The sequence below is a fragment of the Delphinapterus leucas genome, chromosome 7 (genome assembly GCF_059928025.1).
Source record: "Delphinapterus leucas isolate spDelLeu-1000000601 "Yukka" chromosome 7, BTC_Dleu_Yukka2, whole genome shotgun sequence".
In the NCBI taxonomy this organism is placed as follows: Eukaryota; Metazoa; Chordata; class Mammalia; order Artiodactyla; family Monodontidae; genus Delphinapterus; species Delphinapterus leucas.
Window position 1 is genome coordinate 27,741,874 of NC_143135.1, and position 23,108 is coordinate 27,764,981.

At 37.8% G+C, this 23,108-nt stretch overlaps 1 protein-coding gene across 7 annotated transcripts; it reads right to left on the minus strand.

Moving 5' to 3' along the window:
- Positions 1-464: 464 nt before the first annotated feature.
- ARL14EP (ARF like GTPase 14 effector protein) lies at positions 465-20,564 on the minus strand. 7 transcript variants are annotated; one of them, XM_089915018.1, is made up of 6 exons: positions 20,343-20,564; positions 13,057-13,088; positions 10,130-10,247; positions 7,553-8,025; positions 5,719-5,846; positions 465-4,334 (listed from the first exon to the last, which is right to left on the minus strand). In XM_089915018.1, the coding sequence occupies exons 4-6, from the start codon at positions 7,976-7,978 to the stop codon at positions 4,106-4,108; spliced, it is 783 nt and encodes a 260-aa protein (XP_089771144.1). In that variant the 5' UTR covers positions 7,979-8,025; positions 10,130-10,247; positions 13,057-13,088; positions 20,343-20,564; the 3' UTR covers positions 465-4,105. The 7 variants fall into 7 exon arrangements, with proteins under 7 accessions (XP_089771144.1, XP_022439431.1, XP_022439430.1 ...); XM_022583723.3 differs by having other exon boundaries at positions 10,143-10,247; positions 20,343-20,562; XM_022583722.3 differs by having other exon boundaries at positions 10,143-10,247; positions 13,023-13,088; positions 20,343-20,562.
- Positions 20,565-23,108: the final 2,544 nt, after the last annotated feature.

Below are 23,108 nucleotides of genomic sequence, written 5' to 3' on the forward strand. Positions count from 1 at the left end.
AATACTTTCAAATTGTATTTAAAGATGGAGAATTACTAACCCAACTGAGTTAATAATCTGTTCTATTTGCTAAATCTCCCTTATCTTCTGGTAAGATTAGTCAATCCTCTTAACTATGCTGTTACAGATAATCTACAAATTGGGGTATATACTCTACAGAAGTCTATTACACTTTTTAAACTAAGTGTTCAATGAAGTATTTGATGATTTTTAAAAAACAGGTAAAAGCATTATTTTTCACAGTCTCTCCAACTTTATAAAAATAAAAATAAACCCAGAAGTGTCCATGTATATTTTCATATCCTCACTCATATTCTTAAAAATTTGTTGACCGCTGCTGGGCAAGACCTAAGAATGCTAAAAAGAGAAGCCATTCTACTTTGAGAATTTTAAAAAATATCCCACTTCAATGTAACTACCAGTGTTCATAGTTTAATTTATAAGCAAAGAGATTAACCATTAAGTAGCAGCAACAGAGTTTATTTTCATGAAAATACCAGCAGATGTCAGCAAAAACTAAAGTAGTGTCGCATGAATTTGTACAAGGATGCTAAGCTATTTCTAACAGCATAACCATAATGCAAGAAAATCTCTAATTACAAAAGCTCAGTCCATGTAAGACACCTCAGTTTTCTACATTGCTACTCGACATGTAATTACCTTTTTGGAGGTGGGAGCGGTGGGCCACGGTGGGATTTAGCCTTTTCAGGGTAGCAAGAGCTCTTTCAACGAACTGAACCGTTCTGATTTCGCTTAACAAAACCCACCTACAACATTACATAAAAAACCAAACTACACTTTAGACAGCCATCCTCACTTAAAAAAAAAAAACATCAAATGGTTTACAGAAAATGCCTATTACCCAGGTACTTCAATACGTGTTCAGGGGCTCTGAACGTGGAATATTTATGAGTACTCAAATGCATTTTTCTGGGGAGTTCATAGTTTTCATCAGCTTCTCACAGGGGTCTTTGACCTCCATAAAGTTAAGAACCATGCTGGAACTTACAATAAGTTATATTCTCTGAATAAATCACTCTCTATATGTATATATATGTATGCATGTTTCAAAATACATCTGTAAAAAATTACTTAGTTGAATCCACGCCAGGAAAACAGTTTTAGAATAGACTGTCAGGTTGTAGAGCAGCTTGCTATCTAGAAATAGACATAATATTTTTAAAAATAGAAGAGTCTCATATATAATATTCCAAAGATAAGTAGCTATTTTCTTATACTTGTAAAAGACAAATGGGAAAAAGATCACTGGGATGCCACTCATTTTATTCAGATATATACGTGCATTTTTCACTCTAACATTTGTGACCAACACTGTGGAAGACCAACGTTTGTGGTCTTATGTTAACTTTTCAACCAGGACCCACCTATAGCCAAAGCTACGTGTTTCATACAACTTTTATTTTTGCTTTTAGATTAATAGCATTCTAAAATAATTTAGCCACTTTGAATCATACTTATGCAAAGTACAAAAAGGATCTAGACAATTTCATTGTATTCTATATTACTGTAATTTTATATTAAAACATAAGTGGACTTGTGATGTAGTTTTTCTGAAACACAGCTTTCATTACAGCCTACTCCAAATCAGATATACCTTTCTCTGTAAACATTTTGCATGCTCACTAAAAGTTTGGTCTCCTAAATAGGCATAATGAACAAATATTTGCAAAATTGTTCAAGAAAGTTTCCCTTAAAAAATTTATCATCTTTGAAAAATAAGAGAAATGTTCTTCTACTAAGGAATGTTGAAATATAACAATTTGAATTTTAAAGTCATTTATTTTGTTGAAAATATGTTCCTGTTTTAAACAAACAAAAAAGCTACGATTTTAACTTGTCCCTATGAAGAGCTTAAGCAATACACTAAGTCATATTTAGAAGCAAAAAAATGATGGCAGTAACTCAACTAAGAAGGTCTAATAACCTAGAAGTTCAGATAAAATTAGGAGCCTGTGTTCGTCTCTTCTGTGATAAAATATTTCCTTAATTCAGGAAAAAAAAAGAATCTAGCATCTGATTTAAGTATAGAAAGCCAAAATATTCTTTTTGTCAGTACTCTGTTGAAACATGTCAGTCAAGGAACTGATAAACTGTATTTCTAATAATTGGGTCGGTAAACACTTCTAACTTAAAAATGACATTTTAATTCCATGGTTGAAAATGGCACTCCGTCAAAGTAAAACCAGTCATTTTAAACAGATACCAAAAGTATACAGGAGTAAAAATAAACCTCTTTTGGTCAATTCATCAAATTGGCTGTATAAATCTATTTTCAACAGCTAAAAGTATTTCAAGTTGCTAAAAGCTCATTTGATTGAAGTACTATACTTAAGGAAAATAAAAAGCTAGTTTAGAGGCCGTGTCCTAGACAATAAAAAATTTTAGACAGACTGACGGATAGCTGTCTTGAAAAAAAGAGCAGAGAGAAGTTACCACCCACCCCCACCCTCCAAAGGGTACCCATACACATTCCAACTCAAGAGTCAATCAATTTCCAAATAATTTATACTCTGTCTCAACCAGTGTTTCTCTACCTTGTTTCATTATTACTCCATTAAGGAGCTGTTTTTAGCCCTTTTAATCCTAGTCAACACCCTATTAAATTGAAATACCACAGATATAATGCATATCTGCTTATATATTGTATGTATATCCATGTTTTATACATAGATTTTTGCCACCAAGCACAAATTTTCACCAAGAACACAGTCTAAGCAATGAAAGGTTTACAGTATTAAAACTTTTTTTAAAAGAATAAGTGGAGAGAAGAAATGATGTATTATAGTACTTAGTTATGTAGATTATTTCCAAAATAGTTCAACTACTTAGCTGTCTCAAAATTAACTGTTCCTGAAGTAGGTACTATTCTCACCTATAGGTAGTCCTTGCCTTGCATGGGCGGTAGTGTGGGACCATAAAAATGGCAATCAAAGTAATCTTAATAATTAATGGGGAAAATTATTATTGTTCTGTGGCCTTGAAAAAAATCTGTCAAAATATTAAAAAGTGTCAGTTATAAACATAAAAAAAATGAAAAAATTGTAAAAAAGTATACTTAGTACATTGTAATTTATATTAGAAGCACTGAAAATTAAAGTGTTATTTCATTGTAAAAAACTAATCAGGAGTACTTGCCTTTTTGTCAAGTAATTTATGGTACTGGGTAAGCATCTTTTCTATACCACTGCAAGTTGTCAGACTCCTTTAAGTTTAGATTAGCTTCCACCATTTTATCGTTTGTGCTTTCAATGTTGTGAAATACCTCTGTAATTTCCTTTAATGTGAAGTCTGTTACCATCACTTCCTCTGGGACGTGTTCCTCCTTTTCTCATTTATGATGATAAGTTTGCCTTCACTGAGTTCCTCTAGCTGCATATCTAGAGGCTCTGGAATAGCAGCAGTGTCAATATTCCCATGATCAGTGATTTCTTCTACAACTCTATGTATGTTCAATTCAAGTCACACTTCTAGCATTATCATTTTCATTTTTTCACTGCACTTTCATCTTTGTTGGCCAATTCTGATTATCCACTTTGTAAAATGTCACATGGGTGGCAGGAGTCAACACAACTCTGTGCTTTGCTGTCTGAGCAAACTGAGTAACGCATGTGCAGTGACCAATCACTTGCAGAATATGAGAGAAGTAACGTGATTGATCACTGATCTCGAAGCACATCTGTTACTTGCATAGTGATTTGTGGACTTAAGAGCTAGCAAGGAAGTCTGTACTTCATGTAAATACTCACAATTAATATACCATGGTGACTGAAATTTGTGCTGTTAGGCAACTGGCTTATTTAACTAAATCACTGTCATGGAAATTTGTGGACCTGGGAATTGTGCAAATTGAGGACTGCCTATACACTGCTTGTTTACATTGACCCAGGCAGGCTCGAAGCTGACTGCTGAGTAATAAATAGTCCATCAAACTTTACATCAAATAATTTACTTTAAAGCACCCTAAAAGCAACATTAGTGCACACTGAGTGCATGTTTGTCACTTGGCAATCAACTTTAAAAGGTACCTTAGAATTTTAGAAATAGAGAAAGGAACTTTAAAGATCCCGTAATTTGATACCACAAATTATCCAGCATGTTTGTTATGAATTATTTCTCCTCCTTCGATTTCAATTTGCTCATATAGCCACTTGCGATCACAGCGGCATTCGGCACCACATTTGGTAGAACCGCAGGCAGGACAAGCATAGAAACATCCTAAGCAGTCTTCATCGAGGCAGTCACACAGGTCCATTCCACTGAAAATCAGGAGACCCTGGCTATCATAGACCTTACTCTTCGCTGGGATCACTTGTCTGTAATACAAAACACAAGGTGTGTTACACCCCACAAATATATTATTTCTGAATATTTAGTTGAAAACAGTTAATGACAAAAACTTAAGGAGATAAAATGTTTTGAATTAGGGATGAAACCCCGCCAAATTGATACATGGCTTACCTAACTCAAAGCTACTCTACAATTGATAGCTAATGAGCTCCTTGTGAGAAGAAGAGACCTCACTGTAAAGTGTTGAAACATATCCAAAGGAATGGACAAGAACTGTGTCTAAAAACAATAATATAATTGTTAAAACTATTTACCCTTTCCTTACCAAAAAAAAAAAGGCTAGGTAATAGTGGTACATTTTATTAGCAGCCAATCTATCTACTGCTTTGTGAACACAGATTTTTATCACAGTATACTATCCAATTGTTTTTTATATTGAAGTTAATCTGTTTCTTGTTCTTTAATGGACTCTAGCAAATCTGGCCTAAAAACACTTACATGATTCAATGGAAAACCTTCACAAATGGAATAAATGGCCTATGTAGAAAATAATTCTGAATGATTACACTAACGTTTCTTTGTCAATTTGCATTTTAGAAATGTTCAGTTTAAAAAGTCATATTCCAAACAATTTAGTTTTCTTGTTCATTCTATTGACTGTACTGTAACTTTCTATTTTAGACATGTAAAAAATAAAAAGTAACCTATATTCTCATAAAATTTATTTTTTAGCTGCCACCTATAAAGCAGAGACATACTGATTATATATCAGTGCTTTCAAACAAGTGAATTATTTTAGCTATAAGAAGTATAGGGTTTCCCTGGTGGCACAGTGGTTAAGAATCCGCCTGCCAGTGCAAGGGACACGGGTTCGAGCCCTGGTCCCAGAAGATCTCACATGCCACGGAGCAACTAAGCCCATGCGCCACAACTACTGAGCCTGTGCTCTAAGAGTCCGTGAGCCACAACTACTGAGTCTGCATGCCACAACTATGGAAGCCCATTCGCCTAGAGCCCGTGCTCTGCAACGAGAAGCCACTGCAATGAGAAACCCGCACACCATAACGAAGAGTAGCCCCCGCTCGCCGCAACTAGAGAAAGCCCGCACACTGCAAAGAAGACCCAACGCAGCCAAAAACAAAACAAAAAGAGAAGTATAATGTTTAAATTATTTTAATTATTGTGTCAAAAATGTTATCTTGTTCACTTCATTGATACTTTCTTAGAAATAAATTTTTAGAGTGGAAGGGGATGCCTTAATTTTCTATGAGGCCCTTGGAGGTTCTTACTAATTCCAGATTATCGAATTTAAAATATCTAACCAGAAACATTCAAAACTTAAGAGAAAGATAGGAAAACAATACAGATGTGAAGCAAGTTAACATGTACCTTAAATAACACATAGCCTACCTGTCTGAACCAGCAGCTGCACTTTTTGTAAGCCTTCTTTTTTCTCTTTTACCAGTTTCTGGAGCAAATTCAGTTTGCTTTCCTGGGTTTGCAAATTGTAATGACCTCAGAGCTTTAGCAGTTCTTCCCTGAATAAAGGTAAACAAATTATCAACTCAAATCTTAATATCCAACCATACATAAATATTTCACTTAATCTTAATCTAGATTATTCCTTAGCCTGGAAAACAGTCTGGAACTCACAAAAAAGAAAAAAAAAAGGGTTTTAGTGCCCAAGTGCAACAAAATTTATGTGGCCCATGGTCCGGGACCATATTCAAAGTTTACTGGTTAACTTATTTATGATATTTTCATTATCTAATTTTAGTCTCTGGCATATTAGAAGGAGAGGAGGACAGGCACAGTGAAAATGGCAATGGCTGCTGCCAACATGGGAGAGAAGGCAGCAAAACTGCTGTATAACCCACAGCACACAGCACAGGCTCCTAGTAATGATCCTGAGTCCTTAGGAAAAGGTTCGATTACATACATTTTTAAAGCTGAGAAGTAATAAAGTTTCAAGTTCTGTAACAGTATTATAATCCTTTTTAAAAAATTGGTAAAACAAAATTTTGACGGTTAAGAGTTTAACTTCATTATCTGGGGGGAAGAAAGGTTTATGTGATACATTCCACATGAACAATAGATAAATGAAGTGGAGAAGACATCTAAAATGACAGCAGCAAGTACCTAGCATAAACTGCAAGATAACATTGGGTCCTGTAGATATGTCTTTGAGGGGATAACGAAGGAAAAGCACTACAGGTAATTTAAAATTTTAATTTGGTTTATTAATATAATGAAAAGGAGAAAACTGAGAAAAATATGCCAGCAGAAAGAATTATAAATTGCTTATAAATAGAAAATTTGAGAAGTGCTCCTTTGATGTACCAGTCCTTGTTCTGCACCAGAGACAGCTTTATGAAATCTTAAGTTATTCTGATACGGTTAAATAATTTAAAGGTAACATGTGACTAAGGAAGAGAGTTATAAAATAATTAATGCTTACAATGTAAAAATGTATGCTTTTTGACAGTAGGGAGTCCTAAAATTAGTCTTGACCATACCAAGTAAGAATTGAGAGCTAGAAGCAAAGGAAATTCACAAGCATCTTAAAATCCCAAACAAGAATGGGATAGTGCCAAAGTAGAAAGAAAGGCTGAAATAAGAAACAATTATTTCAAGTCACTTCTGAAGTTCCTTTTAAAGCAGCAGTTTTCAAGTCCTTCAGAAAAAAGGGGACTTTATCCTGCTACATTTCAGGCCCTTGCTGGCTGGCATATCCTACTGAGTTACTTTGGTATCAGAAAAGGAGCTAGGATGGTTAAGTCCTGGCTGTGCCAGAATGTCTTAGCACTAGGAGCTATGGCTTGAAAGTCTTGGGAATATTACGTTATTCTTTTCCTAAGCCAACTTTCTTTACCAAACAATCTGGGTTTACACAAATATTTAGAAACACCATTTATTTTCACCTCCCCAACTTTATATTCATTGCCTGCTAGTTAGTGTACGGTCTTCCCTTGGTATCTGAGGGGGACTGGTTCCAAGATCCGCTATGGATACCAAAATGCTAGGATGTTCAAGTCCCAGTTGGCCCTCTGCAACTTTGGATTCAACCAACCACAGATTGTATAGTACTGTATTGACTGAAAAAAATCCACATATAAGTGGACCTGCACAGTTCAAATCTGTGTTGTTCAAGGCTCAACTGTAATAAATAGTGATATAAATGTGATTTCCTTATAATTATAACCCTACATTGTAGAAGTAATGGAGAAAAAATGACTATACATACATCTGAATCAGGTTTTCTTCTCTGTCGGTCTTCAGAATCAACATCCACACTTCCATTGATTATCTGTGTACATTTTGGACAAAGTTTCCAACCAGGTACAAGCTGTCTTCCAAATTTTGCACTCAGAAAAGTGGCATCATCTAAATCAATTACATGTAAATTTTTTTTGGCTAGTTTTTTGTGTATGTTAAATGGGTCACAACATGACTTCTGCAAATCCTCAAATCTGTCGATGTAAATTTTTGCATGATGGAAGCAAATTGTATTGTTTCCAGAAAGTGTCATTCCAGTTCTAAGTTGAAGTAAAAGCATGTCATTTGATGACAATTCTTGCAAAGTCTTGAAACCTGTATGACGAGTATAGTAGGTTTTATGGCACTCATTTGTGGAACGAAGCTGGACTCCAACTGAACATGGATCCATCATTTTTGATTCTAGCAAATTTCCTCTTTTTGATTTTTGTCTAGATCACCCTAGAGAAAACATTAAAGAGTCAGATTTGTGCTGCAAAATTTTTATCTGGGAAACTGAAAAAGCATTTGATAAAATTCAATATCTACATAATAGAAAGAAAACCCTTAGCAAGCAAGGAATAGAAAGACATTTACCAAGATCCTACAAAAACATTATTTTATTTAATTATAAAACATTAGAAGCATTCTCTGTAAAGTTAGAACTACACAAGAATACTTATATCACAGTTTCCATTTAACACCATATTAAAAGGTATTCAATATAAAGATTGAAGAGGAAGAAATAAGAAATATTACTCAAAGATATGAATATCTAAATGGAAAATACAAGAGGTTCAATGGACAAACTATTAGAACCAGTAAGATAATTCAGCAAGCATGCTGGAAACAAAAACATTACAAAGATATCTTACAAGATATATAAATCTTACAAAAGATATGTAAGACTTTTATGGAGAAGACGATCAAACAGAAAGACAAATGAAACCTTAAATAAATGTAGAAATTAATCATGGCAAGTGTGACTATAGTAAATATGTCAATTTTCTAGGAATTTATCTATAAATTCAATATGATTCCAATCAAAATTTCACCAGGTATTCCACAACTCCCCCACCCCCTGGGATTTAGCAAGCTGGTCTATATGGAAGAGTAAAGGTTCAAGAAAGCCAAGATAATCTTGAAGGAAAAGAAAACAAAAAAATTATTTACTATAAAGCTATTATAATTAAAAGTGTGTGGTATCAGTATACTATAGACACATAGATCCATGAAAAGATGAGGGCTTGGTGTATGACATGTGGTATTATAAATCAATACCATATGACCCAGCAATCCCACTACTGGGCCTATACCCTGAGAAAACCATAATTCAAAAAGAGTCATGTACCAAAATGTTCATTGCAGCTCTATTTACAATAGCCCAGAGATGGAAACAACCTAAGTGTCCATCATCGGATGAATGGATAAAGAAGATGTGGCACATATATACAATGGAATATTACTCAGCCATAAGAAGAAACGAAATTGAGCTATTTGTAATGAGGTGGATAGACCTAGAGTCTGTCATACAGAGTGAAGTAAGTCAGAAAGAGAAAGACAAATGCCGTATGCTAACACATATATATGGAATTTAAGAAAAAAAAATGTCATGAAGAACCTAGGGGTAAGACAGGAATAAAGACACAGACCTACTAGAGAATGAACTTGAGGATATGGGGAGGGGGAAGGGTAAGCTGTGACAAAGCGAGAGAGAGGCATGGACATATATACACTACCAAACGTAAGGTAGATAGCTAGTGGGAAGCAGCCGCATAGCACAGGGAGATCAGCTCGGTGCTTTGTGACCGCCTGGAGGGGTGGGAGGGAGGGAGACGCAAGAGGGAAGAGATATGGGAACATATGTATATGTATAACTGATTCACTTTGTTATAAAGCAGAAACTAACACACCATTGTAAAGCAATTATACTCCAATAAAGATGTAAATAAATAAATAAATGTTTGATAGAATTAAAAAAAATAGGTATAACACATTAATGGGAGAAAGATTTAATTAAAGATGCTTGGACAACCAGCTAACCATATGGAAAAAGACAGACTAAAATCTTTTCCTCACAAACAAAAATCAATTCCAGATGTTATTATAAAATAAAACTTGAAAAGAAAAATTGTAAAAATGTTTATAAGAAAACATAGAAGACTTTGTGACACTGGGGTAGAGAAGAATTTCTCAAACAAGAAAGGACATATCAAAGAAAAAGATGGACACGTTTGATTTTATGTCCAAATTAAACATTTCTATATAACTCTAAGGAAGGGAAAAGAAGTCACACTGGATAGGTGTTGCTGGGATTATTATTCCACATATTCAAAAAACCCCCTGACTTCTACAAATCAATTAGAAAATGACCACCCATTAGTAAATGAAACAAATATACACAGGCAATTCACAGAGGAAGAGAACAAAACAGCCAACAAATGCAGGTGTTTAACCTCATAGTTATCAGGAGAATGCAAATGAAATACCACTTCTCAAACATTTGTTTGGCAAGATTTTAAGAATCTGGTAACATAGTGAAGGCAAAAGTGTGGCCAATTCTTACATGCTCCTTATACCTTGTAGGAATGTAAACTGCTGCAACTGCTTTAGAGTTTTTGGTAATTTCTTGCAAAACGGAAGAAGTCCACATCCCAGGGCCTTGCATTTTCAGCTCCATGTGTCTGTGCCAGAGAAATATATGTCCCATGTGAGCATAAGGACTTTGCGCATGATACATACAAAGTCTTTCAGCATCGCTTTCGACAGTGAAAAATTGGAAATAACCCAATGGTAAAGAGTGAGAAATTGTAGGTTACTCAACAGGGACTGCTACGGGACAGTTAAAAATAAACTGCATGGGGGCTTCCCTGGTGGCGCAGTGGTTGAGAGTCCGCCTGCCGATGCAGGGGACGTGGGTTCATGCCCGGGGACGCGGGTTCGTGCCCCGGTCCGGGAAGATCCCACATGCCGCGGAGCGGCTGGGCCCGTGAGCTGAGCCTGCGCATCCGGAGCCTGTGCTCCGCAACGAGAGAGGCCACAACAGTGAGAGGCCTGCGCACCGCAAAAAAAAAAAAAAAGAAAAAAAAAGCCCCTGCATGAAGTAAATGAGTCAATTTGAATAAATTTCAAAGATAATCACAAGTGAAAAAGCTGCAAAAGAACATATAGTATATCACGTAAAATTTTACATATACAATAGTATGTGTTGTTCCTGGATAAGAACTTGAATACATGCTAAAATATACATTAAGAATAATAGATACCAAGTCTGTGGTATATATACTTCTAAAGAGGAAGGACTTTTTTTTTTTAAGAGAGATTTATAGAAGAAAAGGGTATCTACACAAGTTTTTCATTATTTTCTGTGCTCTGTTTGAAATTTTTCATAACTAAATATTTTTCAAAGCAAATACAAAAATTTAGTTGAATTCGTAAGACAAGTTTTAACAAATACAAGTCACTAGGAAAAAACTGTTGTTGAAAATAGATGTGAACCACTGAAATCTGGGCAGTGGCGAGGTACTGAAAAAGTAAAGGATCCAGAAATCTTGCAAGTGTTTTTATAAGCTTTGCTCCACATTAAAAAAAGGGTTAGAAAGCTTAGATACTTTCTGATATGTTTTCTGCAGAGAGAAACTGTAATCAGTAAAGCCATATACAAAGAAAAGAGTAGTCTCATGTAATAAAAAATGGTGAGTAAATATACATTTCTATGTCTTAAGTTAAAATACAAAATTTTAAAAATTAAAAAACAGAATTTATGGGGGATGAGTAGAGGTCAAGAGTGGGCTGAGCCTGGGAGAAGACACTGGCGTGCCCCTGAAGGCGGGCACCCACCCAGATTTGCACCACAGGTGCCTCTCTTGCCTCACCCTGGTCTGGCCCTGGTTGGGAAATGCAGTGTTACCTGAAGTACCTGGACATGAGGGCCGGCCAGACACGGTCCCCACTGCCACCCCTCCCAAAAAACCCCAGAATTTAAAGTGTTTGAACGTTTTAACTTAAAAAATTTAAAAGCTGATTAAAACAGAGTATATTTTAAATTATATTTTAACCAACTTTTAAAATTTAATTACCAAGTATAGGTCCCAATCACATCAGATGAAAATGCTTGTATAAATCTAATGATTTGTTTTCTTTTAACAGATAAGTGGGTTAAGATAAATTAAGGAATGGAAAAGAAGAAGCCAGAGATACGGTTATAAAACACCACCGCCACACTATGTTGTATTAAACTTCAGCAGACAGTGTCACAAATCTGGCTCTGACCTTCCTTAACAGTCGACTAACAGGAAGGAAATTTGATCAACTGTCCCCACAGCACAGTATGGAGACTGCTAATGTCTTATTAATGCCACAGATTCTTTATCTTTGTAGGTAACTGTCACCGATATGTAGACACTAATGTATAATATGATTTTTTGAACGTAAAACTATTTCTTAGCATTCAAGAAGTTATACCCTGATCATATTTGATAGGAAAAGCATCTTGTGACTTGGAAATTTTATTTTAGAAATTCTATCTGTCCATGGCAATAAAACATTTTTACCCGTTAGGGAGTTTTTTTTTTTTTTCTTTGCTACTAGGGGCTTCTATTCCTTTATTTTCCTTTAATCTTGGCTAAATTACGATGTTATTCACAAGAGTTTATCAGTAGACTCAAGTTATACCAGTGAGGTTGAATCCTTATTTCTAAGTGATCTGATGCTCTTGGAAATTGGGAAATATGATTAATTCCTACTAAATTAATTTTTCTGGTAAGTATTTGCTTGGACATCTTCCACAATTGCATAAATTCTTTTATTAACCTTAAACCACTAAGAATCTAGACTCTTAGTTGGAAAGCATAGAGCGGAATTTGTTTTTCCTTCAAGTTAGCCATGACCCTATCAGTCTTTGAAAACATCCTGTTCTGGGTAAACAATGGCTTCTAACCATTTTGAACTCTTGGCGTACTTTTAAGTACATAAGTACTTTTAAGTACATAATGGAGGAACACTTGAATTAAATTGCTGCACAATTATGCTATTTTCTAAGAAGCCATCTCTCAGGTATCACTGTTAGGGTAGAATTATTTACTATTGGAGTTGCCAGATAAAATACAGGATGCTCAGTTAAATTTGAGCATTGCTAAAAAGTAATTTGTTGTTTGTCTGAAATTCAAATTTAGTTGGGCATCCTGTATTTTTATTTGCTAAAACTGGTGGCCTCATTTACCATGCCTTTTTTTTTTTTGCACATTCCAGTAAATAGAGATCTCTTTAGTGCCAGCTTCACATTATCTTCCACCTCTTATTTGCTGCTAAAAGAAAACTGAACTACTTATGAACAAATTACAGGACCTGCTCAGTTAAAAATTAAAGTGCCCCATCTGACAGAAGACAAATCACTAGTTGCAGTACGAAATATATTTTACACATTGCTTAAAGCTCAATGGCATATTGATACCACTAACCTGAGTGAAACCGTCACGGTAAAAGTGTACACACCTGTGTCAAAGCAGTTTTACGTTCAAGCATTGCTTTAAAAAAAAAAAAAAGTCAGGTTAGCTAAAGGAACACAAAATTTCAGGCAGTTATCTTCAGTGGTTACTGCCTGCCTTCTAAAACTTACACCCCTCTGGTTGCTCCTCCCCTGTTGTATCTCCCAGTGTCCCCATTTCTGTTCTCTTCTCTGAAGCTAAAGTTCTGCTATAGAGTTTTTTTTTTTTTTTTTTTTTTGGCGATACGTGGGCCTCTCACTGTTGTGGCCTCTCCTGCTGCGGAGCACAGGCTCCGGACGCATAGGCTCAGCAGCCATGGCTCACGGGTCTAGCCGCTCCGCGGCATGTGGGATCTTCCCGGACCGGGGCACGAACCCGTGTCCCCTGCATCGGCAGGCGGACTCTCAACCACTGCGCCACCAGGGAAGCCCTGCTATAGAGTTTTTTGGATCTGTTTCCGAGCAACTGTTTCTTTTGCTCATTTTGGCCTGTGCTCTGGCAATGTGGCCCACAATTAGTATTTTTTTTTTCTTCAAGTGATAGTCTAGTAGCTTCATGTTGCTCCCTTCACCTGCAGTATGGTGCCATATTCTCCAGTAATGATTATCTAATATCTTCCTCAATTAATAGTCAGAAATACATTACTATTTACTGTCCATGAACTATTGAATAGTACTAGCATCAGCTGGGAACTTATTATGAAATAGAAAAGAGAAATCTCAGGAAAGCCCCACACTCACTGAATCAGAATTGCATTTAAAAAGGAAACACCCAGGTGATATGTAAGCACAGTACAGTTTGAGATGCACTGCTTTAGATAATTCAATTAAAAACATTAACCAAGCATCTTCTATATTTATAGAGTATATCAAAAAAAGAATAAGAAACACACACACACAGACATGTACTTGCCTTCCAGGAAGTCCGACACTTAGGGAAGATTATTTGAGGGGGGAGGGGGAGTTGTAAATTTCATAAACTAGGTATAGAAAGAAATACCTGCTTCAGTGGAAAACTGCACTGTTAAAGAGTACAACCTTCAGGGTTTTCACATTCCCATTACATGAGAGCTCTGAGTCTTTCATTGCCTTTGAGCTATTTTACAGCTGACAACTGTACAAAACTAACAGCAATGCAAAACAACTCTTGTCTATATTCTTGTAAATTCTGTCTGGTAGAGGTACAATTGATGCCCCTGGCCCACTGTGGAAGAAGAAAGTTTTGCCTCTATTTGCTCATTTATTTCAATATTCCTGATCAGTAAATGTGTCAGTTCTTTTGATTGTCATTTGAACTGATTATATAACATCTTACCAGTCCCCTCATTAATAAGGTAAACAAAAACCACGTGTTGCTAATTTTATATCTGTGTGACAGTCATGATTTTACTTCCTTCTCCCTTTTTTGTGGAAAATTATATTTTAAACATAGGAAAAAATTAATTTGCTCCAGCCAAGTCACTTTGATGGAGTGAAAAAAAAAATCCAGCTTTTATAGGTTAAGACGAAAACCATGTAACAAACAAAAAGCCCCAAATGTGTTCATTTAGACCTGAGTAATTTAGATTTGTTTTCCACTCCCCCCACCGCCTTAGGAAAATTTCAGATAAAAATGAGACTGGTCTTTAAGTGCTTTCAAACTACACATAGTGATGGAGGATTTTTTAATTCCTGAATGTCAATGAGTATCCTAAGGCCTTCCTGGATAAATGTTTCAATGAATTTTATTTGTACACTTAATTATTTTCCACTTCAAATAGTAAAATGCCTTTTTAACGAGTCAAATTTTACCTGAGACCTGTGCTCCTGGTTCTTGAATAGCCAAGAAACCCTCCTACTCCTCTCCATATGGCTTCCATAAGACTCAAGAACATCCCCTTGTTTACCTATGACCAGGACAAAGGACCTCCAAATTCCCATTGTCTCATTTATAAATTTATGAATAATGAGCTGAACTGCTTCTTGAAAATAATCAATTGGAACAAAATGCTTGTTAACCATATTTTAAGTTTCTCTCCTTCCCCTAGGTCCCTGAACTTTGGTCTACCCTCAGCCAGAGACAGCAAAGGGCCCCTCCAGAGAACAGGCTGGCCTCAGGGCAAAACAATCTGGGATCTACAGTCAGACCAAGCAGCTCTGTTTTGGCTTTGTTTACTCATCCCTTGAGAAGCTGGTAAATCTTTTGGTCAGAGAATTCTCTCCACTGCTATAATCCCTTTTCCCCTCTTGCAATAACCCTTTCAATAAAGTCTCTCCTTACTAACTCTGGATTTTATTATTTGACACTTGCTTTTAAAAGTTCTGCATTTTCAATTTTCTCTTGCCTTAGAATTGCCAATACTTTCCTTCAGTACCTAAATAGAGTATGTTTTGTGATTCTAAGATTAACTTCCAATATTTTTATAGCACTCCCAGAAGAGTCGAGAGAGAATGAAATAAATATAGATTTATTAGACCCCTTCTTCTATACCTTAGGTAGTAAACACAGGCATTTGCTCCTCATATATCTGAACACTGACAAGTTAGGGAATAAGCTTTTTTAAAAAACTGAGGTATTACCTGACATAACATTATATTAGTTTCAGGTATACAATGTAATGATATAATATTTGTATATATTGCAAAATGATCACCACAATAAGTCTAGTTAACAACTGTCACCACAGTTACAAATGTTTCTTTTCTGTGATGTGAACTTTTAAGATTTACTCCCTCAGCAACTTTCAAATATGCAGTACAGTATTATTAACTAGTTATCATGTTGGATGTTACATCCCCATTACTTATTTACAACTGGAAGTTTGTACCTTTTGACCCCCTTTTCACCCATTTTGCCCACCCTAACCCCCGACAATGGCAATTACCAATCCGTTCTCTTTATCTATGAGTTCATTTTTTAAACATTATATTTTAAAATTATTTGTTTTTTATAGATTCCATGGAATAAGTTTTAAACACTATCTTGCTATTCATTACCCAACTCTACGGTAGGTAGGTTGGATGCACTGAAGAAGCTGAGTGACCTCATACAAGGCCACGACAGTAGCAAGTTTCCCTAATAACACAAGTTCTAGGACATGATCACAGGCCTCCTATAGGAGTTAGTCAAAGCAGAACCACAACCATCACTTCCACTAACAAAACAAAAGCAGAGGGAGATAGTGGTGCTTGGTTATCACTCTTCAAGTTAGTGGGAAAAAGAGCATTAAGAGGAAATTTAACGAAAAAAAAAATTACTGAATTTTTAGGTCAATTTTTAAGAGTCTTTCCCTTTCAGGAAAAACGTCTTGTTTTTTCGGTATAGGGGTCTTACAATTTGTAAGGTATTTCCCCATTTACCTTTTATTTAATTAAAAAAAAAATAACTTCACCCCTACTTTGCAAATCAGCAGTTTCAGTCCTAAGCATGTGCACGCACGCACGCACACACACACAAATCATGCCTCTGGCAACTGGAAACTTTTTGTGCCCATTATCTTCAAATACTAACTACCTACAGGACACTTGAATGGGTACTAACAGAAGGGTTAAATGGCCAAGTGGGATAGTCTTAAACCTCAAGAAGACCCAGGCCCCATAAGAAAGATAAAGTGAACTTAAAATAAAAATATGGTCCATAGTATTATTTAAAATAAAACATTTGGGAGGTTCCAGTCAAAGATGGTAGTGTAGGAAGACCCTGAACTCATCTCTTCCCACAGATGCGCTGAATTTGTACCTACATACAGATCCATACCTGCCAAAGAAGAACTGGGGGCTACAGAACAAGTGATAAGTGATTGAGGGACAACACAGGGGATGGATAAAAGAGATGGGGGCATGGTATCGATGGGAACCCCAACCCTGACGAGGACCTTCAGTAGGGAGGGATATCACTGAGGGACCTGTACGCAGACTTGCCCACACTAGAGCAGGGCAAAGAAGCAACTGTTTAAAGGACACCTACGCTCTAGATGAAGGAAATCCATTTACTAATCCTCAAGTGTCTGCCAAATGGGCAGAGAACTGGTGAAACTGTCTCTGGGGTCCAAGGGGCCAGAAAGTGCCATTTTTTGTGTGTTCCCCGTACACCTTAATAGTGCGGACAGAATCATGGTCCAGGTACTCATACTGGCCTGCCAAGGCTGCCCCAGCATGCCCCAGGTCCACCCCACCCCCCAGCTCCACTTGTCCTGCCAAGGTGGTCTGAGCACGGCAAGTCCTGGGGCCGCATCCCTCCCCTGCTCCACTCATGCCTGCTCCAGCTCCAGTCACCCCACTAGGGTGGTCCCAATGTGAACGTGCTCCAGGACACACTGGCCCACACCTGCTCCAGGTCCAACCAGCCTGACAAAGCTGCCTGGCACACATGGTCCATACAGAGGACACTCCTACACAAAGCCATGTCTTCCAGACTTGGAGAGGTAGATGTTTCACCTAATTAATAGGAAAACAGAGTTAAACAAAAGGAGGAGACAGAGAAATATGTTCCAAAAAAAAAAAGAACAAGATAAAAGTCCAGGAAAAAACCCTAAGGAAATAGAGATAAGTAATTTACTTGATAAAGAGTTCAAAGTAATGGTCATAAAGATGCTTAACAAACTTGGGAGAAAAATGGAGGAACACACTGAGAACTTAAGAGTTAGGATATAAAAGAACCAAACAGAGATGAAGAATACAATAACTGAAATGAAAAATATACTGGGTCAACAATCTAGAAGACAGAATAGTGGAAGTCATCCAAGCAGAAAAGCAAAAAGCAAAAAATTTAAAAGAGCTTAAGGGACCTCAGAGACAACATCAAGCATACTAACATTTGCACTATAGGAGAAGAAGAGAAATAGAAAACATATATGAAGAAGTAACGGCTGAAAACTTCCCTAACCTGGGGAAAGAAACAGATATCCAGGTTCAAGAAGCACAAAGAGTTCCAAACAACATAAACCTAAAGACACATCAAGACAAGCTATAATTGAATCAGCAAAAGTCAAAGATAGTTTCAAAGAGAGAAAGAGAAAAACAACTAATCACATACAAAAGAACCCTCACAAAAGAACTCTTGAAAGACTATCAGCCGGTTTTTTAGCAGTAACTTTGCATGATATATTTAAAGTGCAGAAAGGAAAAAACCTGCAACCAAGATTACTCTACCTGGCAAAGTCATCATTTAGAATTGAAGGAGAGAGAAAGAGTTTCCCAGACAAGCAAAAACTAAAGAAGGTCATCATCACTAAACCAGTCTTACAAGAAATGTTAAAGATCTTCTTTGAGTAGAAGAGGCCATAACAAGAAATAAGGAAATATATGAAAAAAAAACTGCACTGGTGCAGGCAAATTTATAGTCAAGGCAGTGCATCAGCTACTTAAAAACAGGTATGAAAGTTAAAAAACAAAGGTAGTAAAATCAACTATAACTACAATTAAGTATTTAAGAGATACACAAAATAAAAAGATGTAAAATATGACACCAAAAACAAAACATGGGGGGAAGAGTAAAATGTGCTTTTAGAGCATTCAAACTTAAGCCAAGAATTAGTTTAAAATAAACTGATATATATATATGTCAATATACATGAATCTCATGGTAACCACAAACCTATAATAGATACACAAAAAACAAAGAGTAAGGAAGCAACCATAACACTGAAAAAAAAATCATCAAAACATGAGAGGAGAGACCAAGAGAAGCAAAGAACAAAGAACCACAAAAACAACCAGGAATGAGCAACAAAATGGCAATAAGTACATACCTATCAATAATCACTTTAAATGTAAATAGACTAAATGCTCCAATCAAAAGACATAGGCTGGATGAATGGATTAAAACAATGAGACCCATCTATATACTGCCTACTGCTCACATTTGGCACAATTCAGCAAACCCTTCAGGTCTCCAAACTCCATTTGTGATTTCTCTCTATTCCTATGGTCCTAAACCGTCAAAGAGAACAGAATCCCTTGATTTCAACAACTGAAAGACTGTTTCCAGACTAAGATGAGTGAGCAAAGCTCTCTTTATTCTACCTGAATTCTGGATGTGGTCAACACTGTCAAACAGTACTTAATACTAAAACTGTCAAACAGTTGGGTAAATGATTGTGACACTGAACTGTAAGCTATTCTGTTGAAAACACTTCCACCTCTCCCTAGAAAACAAAGTCTGGACTCCTTAGCATGGCATTACTTGTTCAAACGTCACATACTCCGGGTCAAAATACTCTACTAGCAAAGTTCTTTTATATTTTATGTCTTCATATTGTCTCTTTGCTTGGAAAGCCAGGCAATGCTAACTAATCCTTCAAGACAGTGCCAGCGTCTTCACCTTTCTGCTGTGCCTTACCCAAATACTATTGTTATAGGACCTTCTTCCTCTGTGTTTGAAACTTTTACTCTATTATTTTTCAGCTGTTGGAAGACAGGAGCTATATGGTGTTATTTTCTCTCTCACTCAAGGCAAAAGAGTAAATAACTTCAGGGACTTCCCTTTTCATAGCACTCATCACAGGCTTTCTTCTTTGTTAGTTTTCCCCATTATGTATTAAGCTCCGTGAGGGCAAGGAATCACCAGGGTCCTGTTACAGCTGTAACTTCTCTAACTAGCACAATATTGGCACTTAGTACTTATTGGCAATTCATCTTTCGAATGAATACATGTTCCTAAACTGCCAGAATCTCACACAAAGAAGGCTGAATCTGCCCAAATCAATGTGACTAGGTGCTCAGGATCCTGCAATTATCCCCACCTCAACCCTGTGCTCATATGCATAACGCCCCTACTTCACGGCTGTATCAGAATATTGCAAGCCACCAGATACATCATATGAGCCTCTACCATGTTCACGGTACAGGAATGGAAGAAAGAAGACTATTTATTCGGCATCCGGCCTCAACCAAACAGCTAGGGCTGGGAGGGCTCCGATTTAAAAAATAAAAACCAAATAGCAGACATATAAGCTGTGGATGGGGCTCTAGGCCGCAAAGCTCTCCTCTAAATAAGACAAGCCTAAATCAAAATTAGCAGGGCTCCAGGTCTCCCTAAGGGTGGCGACGACCCGCGGGGTCAACAGATGCGGTGGTAGAAACCGTACTGGGCCTTGACACGAGGGGCCGCAGATGAACCGGAGGAAACGGGGAACGCTGCAGAGTGGCAGGCTGGCGGAGGCCACAGCTAGCAGCTGAAAATCCCCCTCACGTGTCCGACCTGCTCCCCCTCCTCTCCTGGGGACCTCCATCACCTGGCCCGGGCCCTCCTCCCACCCAGGGATCGGTCTCCACGCCCCCGACCCTCCCCAAAGCCTCCCCCAGCCCTTCCCACCTTTAGCGGGAGCTCTCAATCGCCGGGGTCCGGGCCGCAACCGCAACGTCTCAGCTGGGCCTCGGCAGCCGGCTTCTCAGCTCCCCCCTGCGCTACCAGCGAGAGGGCGGCGAGCCAGGCTAGAGAGTCTCAGCGCTACCATAAAGAGAGGCCTGGGAGAAGCCTAGAGGGGAACGGAGCTTGGCCCACCGCCTCCGGGGCGGACAGGGCGGGGCGGCGTGAATTGGCGAATGAATCCAGGTGAGGCAATGGTTGCTTCAGAGGCTGTCTGGATTTTTTTTTTTCTTCTGTTGGACGTTAGGGAATTGGGCGGTGTTTGGGGCCACCTTTTACAAGATGCAAATTTGGCTAACTTGGGTTGTGTTCGCGAATCTCTACGCCTGTGCGTGATGCCACATTCTTGCACCCCAACCCTCCTAACTCCTGAAGAAGTGAATGAGTTAAAAAGACCTTCAGAAGAGACCCTTTATTTAGGGTCTCACATTTTGATTTCTTTCACTCAAGCGAAATATATTCCAAAATGCATCTCTTTTATTATAAATTATAAGAACAGCTGTGTTTATTACTTTGAGCAGAGTGTAGGCACCAGGAAGATGCTTGCAAATTTTCAGAAGGGAAACACGCACACACACACACACAGTATCTTTCTTGTAACCCTATTGTCTGGGCCAATTTAGGAGCTGATTAATTTCTAAAACAGATTTTATTCACCTACAATCTTTGAGGGCCCTAAATCCCTTAGACTGAAGCGTCTGAGCTGGCAGCCATTTTCAGGTGGGGGTAGGAGGACCCCTTCCCCCACCCCGCCCCACTGTTGTTTTAACTAGCCAGGTGAAAAGTGTGAGACAGGGAAATAAGATCCACCGAAGCCCAAGCTTGCTAGCAATACTATACACACCTACTGTAAATTGTTTTTTGCAGGGAACCTCTCTAATGGTCCTTCCTAACACCTCCATGCTGCTTTGAACCTAGTGAGGGTTTTTGCCGTTCCCTAATTTACACCCATCTTAGAAATGGGAGAAAGGCAAGAACAATGGGTAATCCCCTCAACTGTGTCCACAGGAGGTGACATTCAGTAGTTCTTTTAGTAGTTACTTTGTGATTGGCACTTTGCTAAGTTATGAGAGAAGAAGAATGAAATTTATACCTGCTTTCAGAGAGCTCAGACTAATGAGAGAGAGGAATAAATAGTTAATCACAGTGTGGTCTGATAAATGCCATCAGAAATGCAAGGATATGGACAGGATAAAATGAGAGGTGCTAAGGCAGGGAAATTCTGGGAGGAGATTAATGCCTGAATTGAATTGTCTATGGAAAACTGCTTGATGCAATGGTGGCCTCCAAGTAAACTGTTAGGCAATCTATCCTAGAGGTAGTGAAACAGAAGGCTTTCAGGACAAATTAAGATGCTTGAATAACATGGTTTACTGAATCAATTTAAATATCTAGTGAAAAGTAAGGGGAGAGAGTTGGGGCAAGCTGACACACTTAGGCTAGGGTGCAAACAAGTGGAAGGGCAACATCAGCTGAGTCATGAGTTATGCAGTGTTCATGTGTTATTGCCACATCAGCCTTTCCCACTGATCTTATGCTTATGAAGACTAGCGTTGAGGTTACAGCAAGGAGGCCCACAGGTGGAAAGTGCTTTGGGCCAATGGCACACACCTGCTCTGTTGGATAGATGCAGGGAAACGTGTTTGGTCACAACCAGAGCTTACTAATTAGCCTGATGAACAGACACGGGTTTTACTTGTATTTCTTGGGTAGAGCATGTAAGAGACTATACTAGGTGTCACCTATGGATGGCTGATTTAGGGGTGACATAGTTGTCATCCCAGAGATGGCATAATTATTCATATCTTAGTTTTTCCATTCCTTTTTGACTCTAAATGATGCTCTGTTCCATCATATTTTTGATTTATTTTCACTTTGATATGCCTTATAGTTTACTAACTTACTATGTATATTTAACACAGTTCTGTCTGTGTTTCACAAAGTGCATGCTTACTCATTTTCTATATATAAAACATCCTAGGAGTTCTGCATTTATCTTCTAAGCTGCTAGTGTACTTAACACTTCTGACTAACACTTCTTCTGACTTTCATCCATCCTTCAGGGAACTACAAAGAATTCAGTATAGCTGGGGTAGGAAGCTGGAGAGGTAAGTAGAGGAAAGATAATACCTTTTTTTTTTTCTTTTTGGCCATATTAGAGATACTAGATTTTATCCTGGAGAAAACTGTAAAACTGTGTGGAGTGTGAAGAATAGGGAAGAGGTACAGTCCTGCCCAGGAGGGCCAGGTAGAATCTCTTGCCCTAGTGCAGGTGATTAATAATGAGGTCTTCGATCAACTAAGAAAGTGGCTCTGTGGAGTGAGATGTGATTCCCTTGCCCTCAAGACATTTGGTAATGTCTGGAGACATTTTTGGTTATTCCAACTAGAGGGTGCTACTGATAGTCTAGTGGGGTGAGGACAGGGAAACTGCTAAACATCCTACAGTGCACAAGAGAACCCTTCACAACAAAGAACTTACCTGGTTCAAAATTGCAGTAGTGCCAAGATTGAGAAACCCTGAACTAAGGGAATTAAGAAAGCAAGAGAGGATAGAACTTAAGCAAGCGGATTTAGTTGGATTTCGTAACTGATTAGATATGTATGTGAGGAAGAAGGTGATTGCACAAGAACCACAAACTAGGCAAAACATGAAGTATTAACATGAAATGGGTCCCAAGTTTCAGATGAGATGGCCTGGCGCTCCGAAAG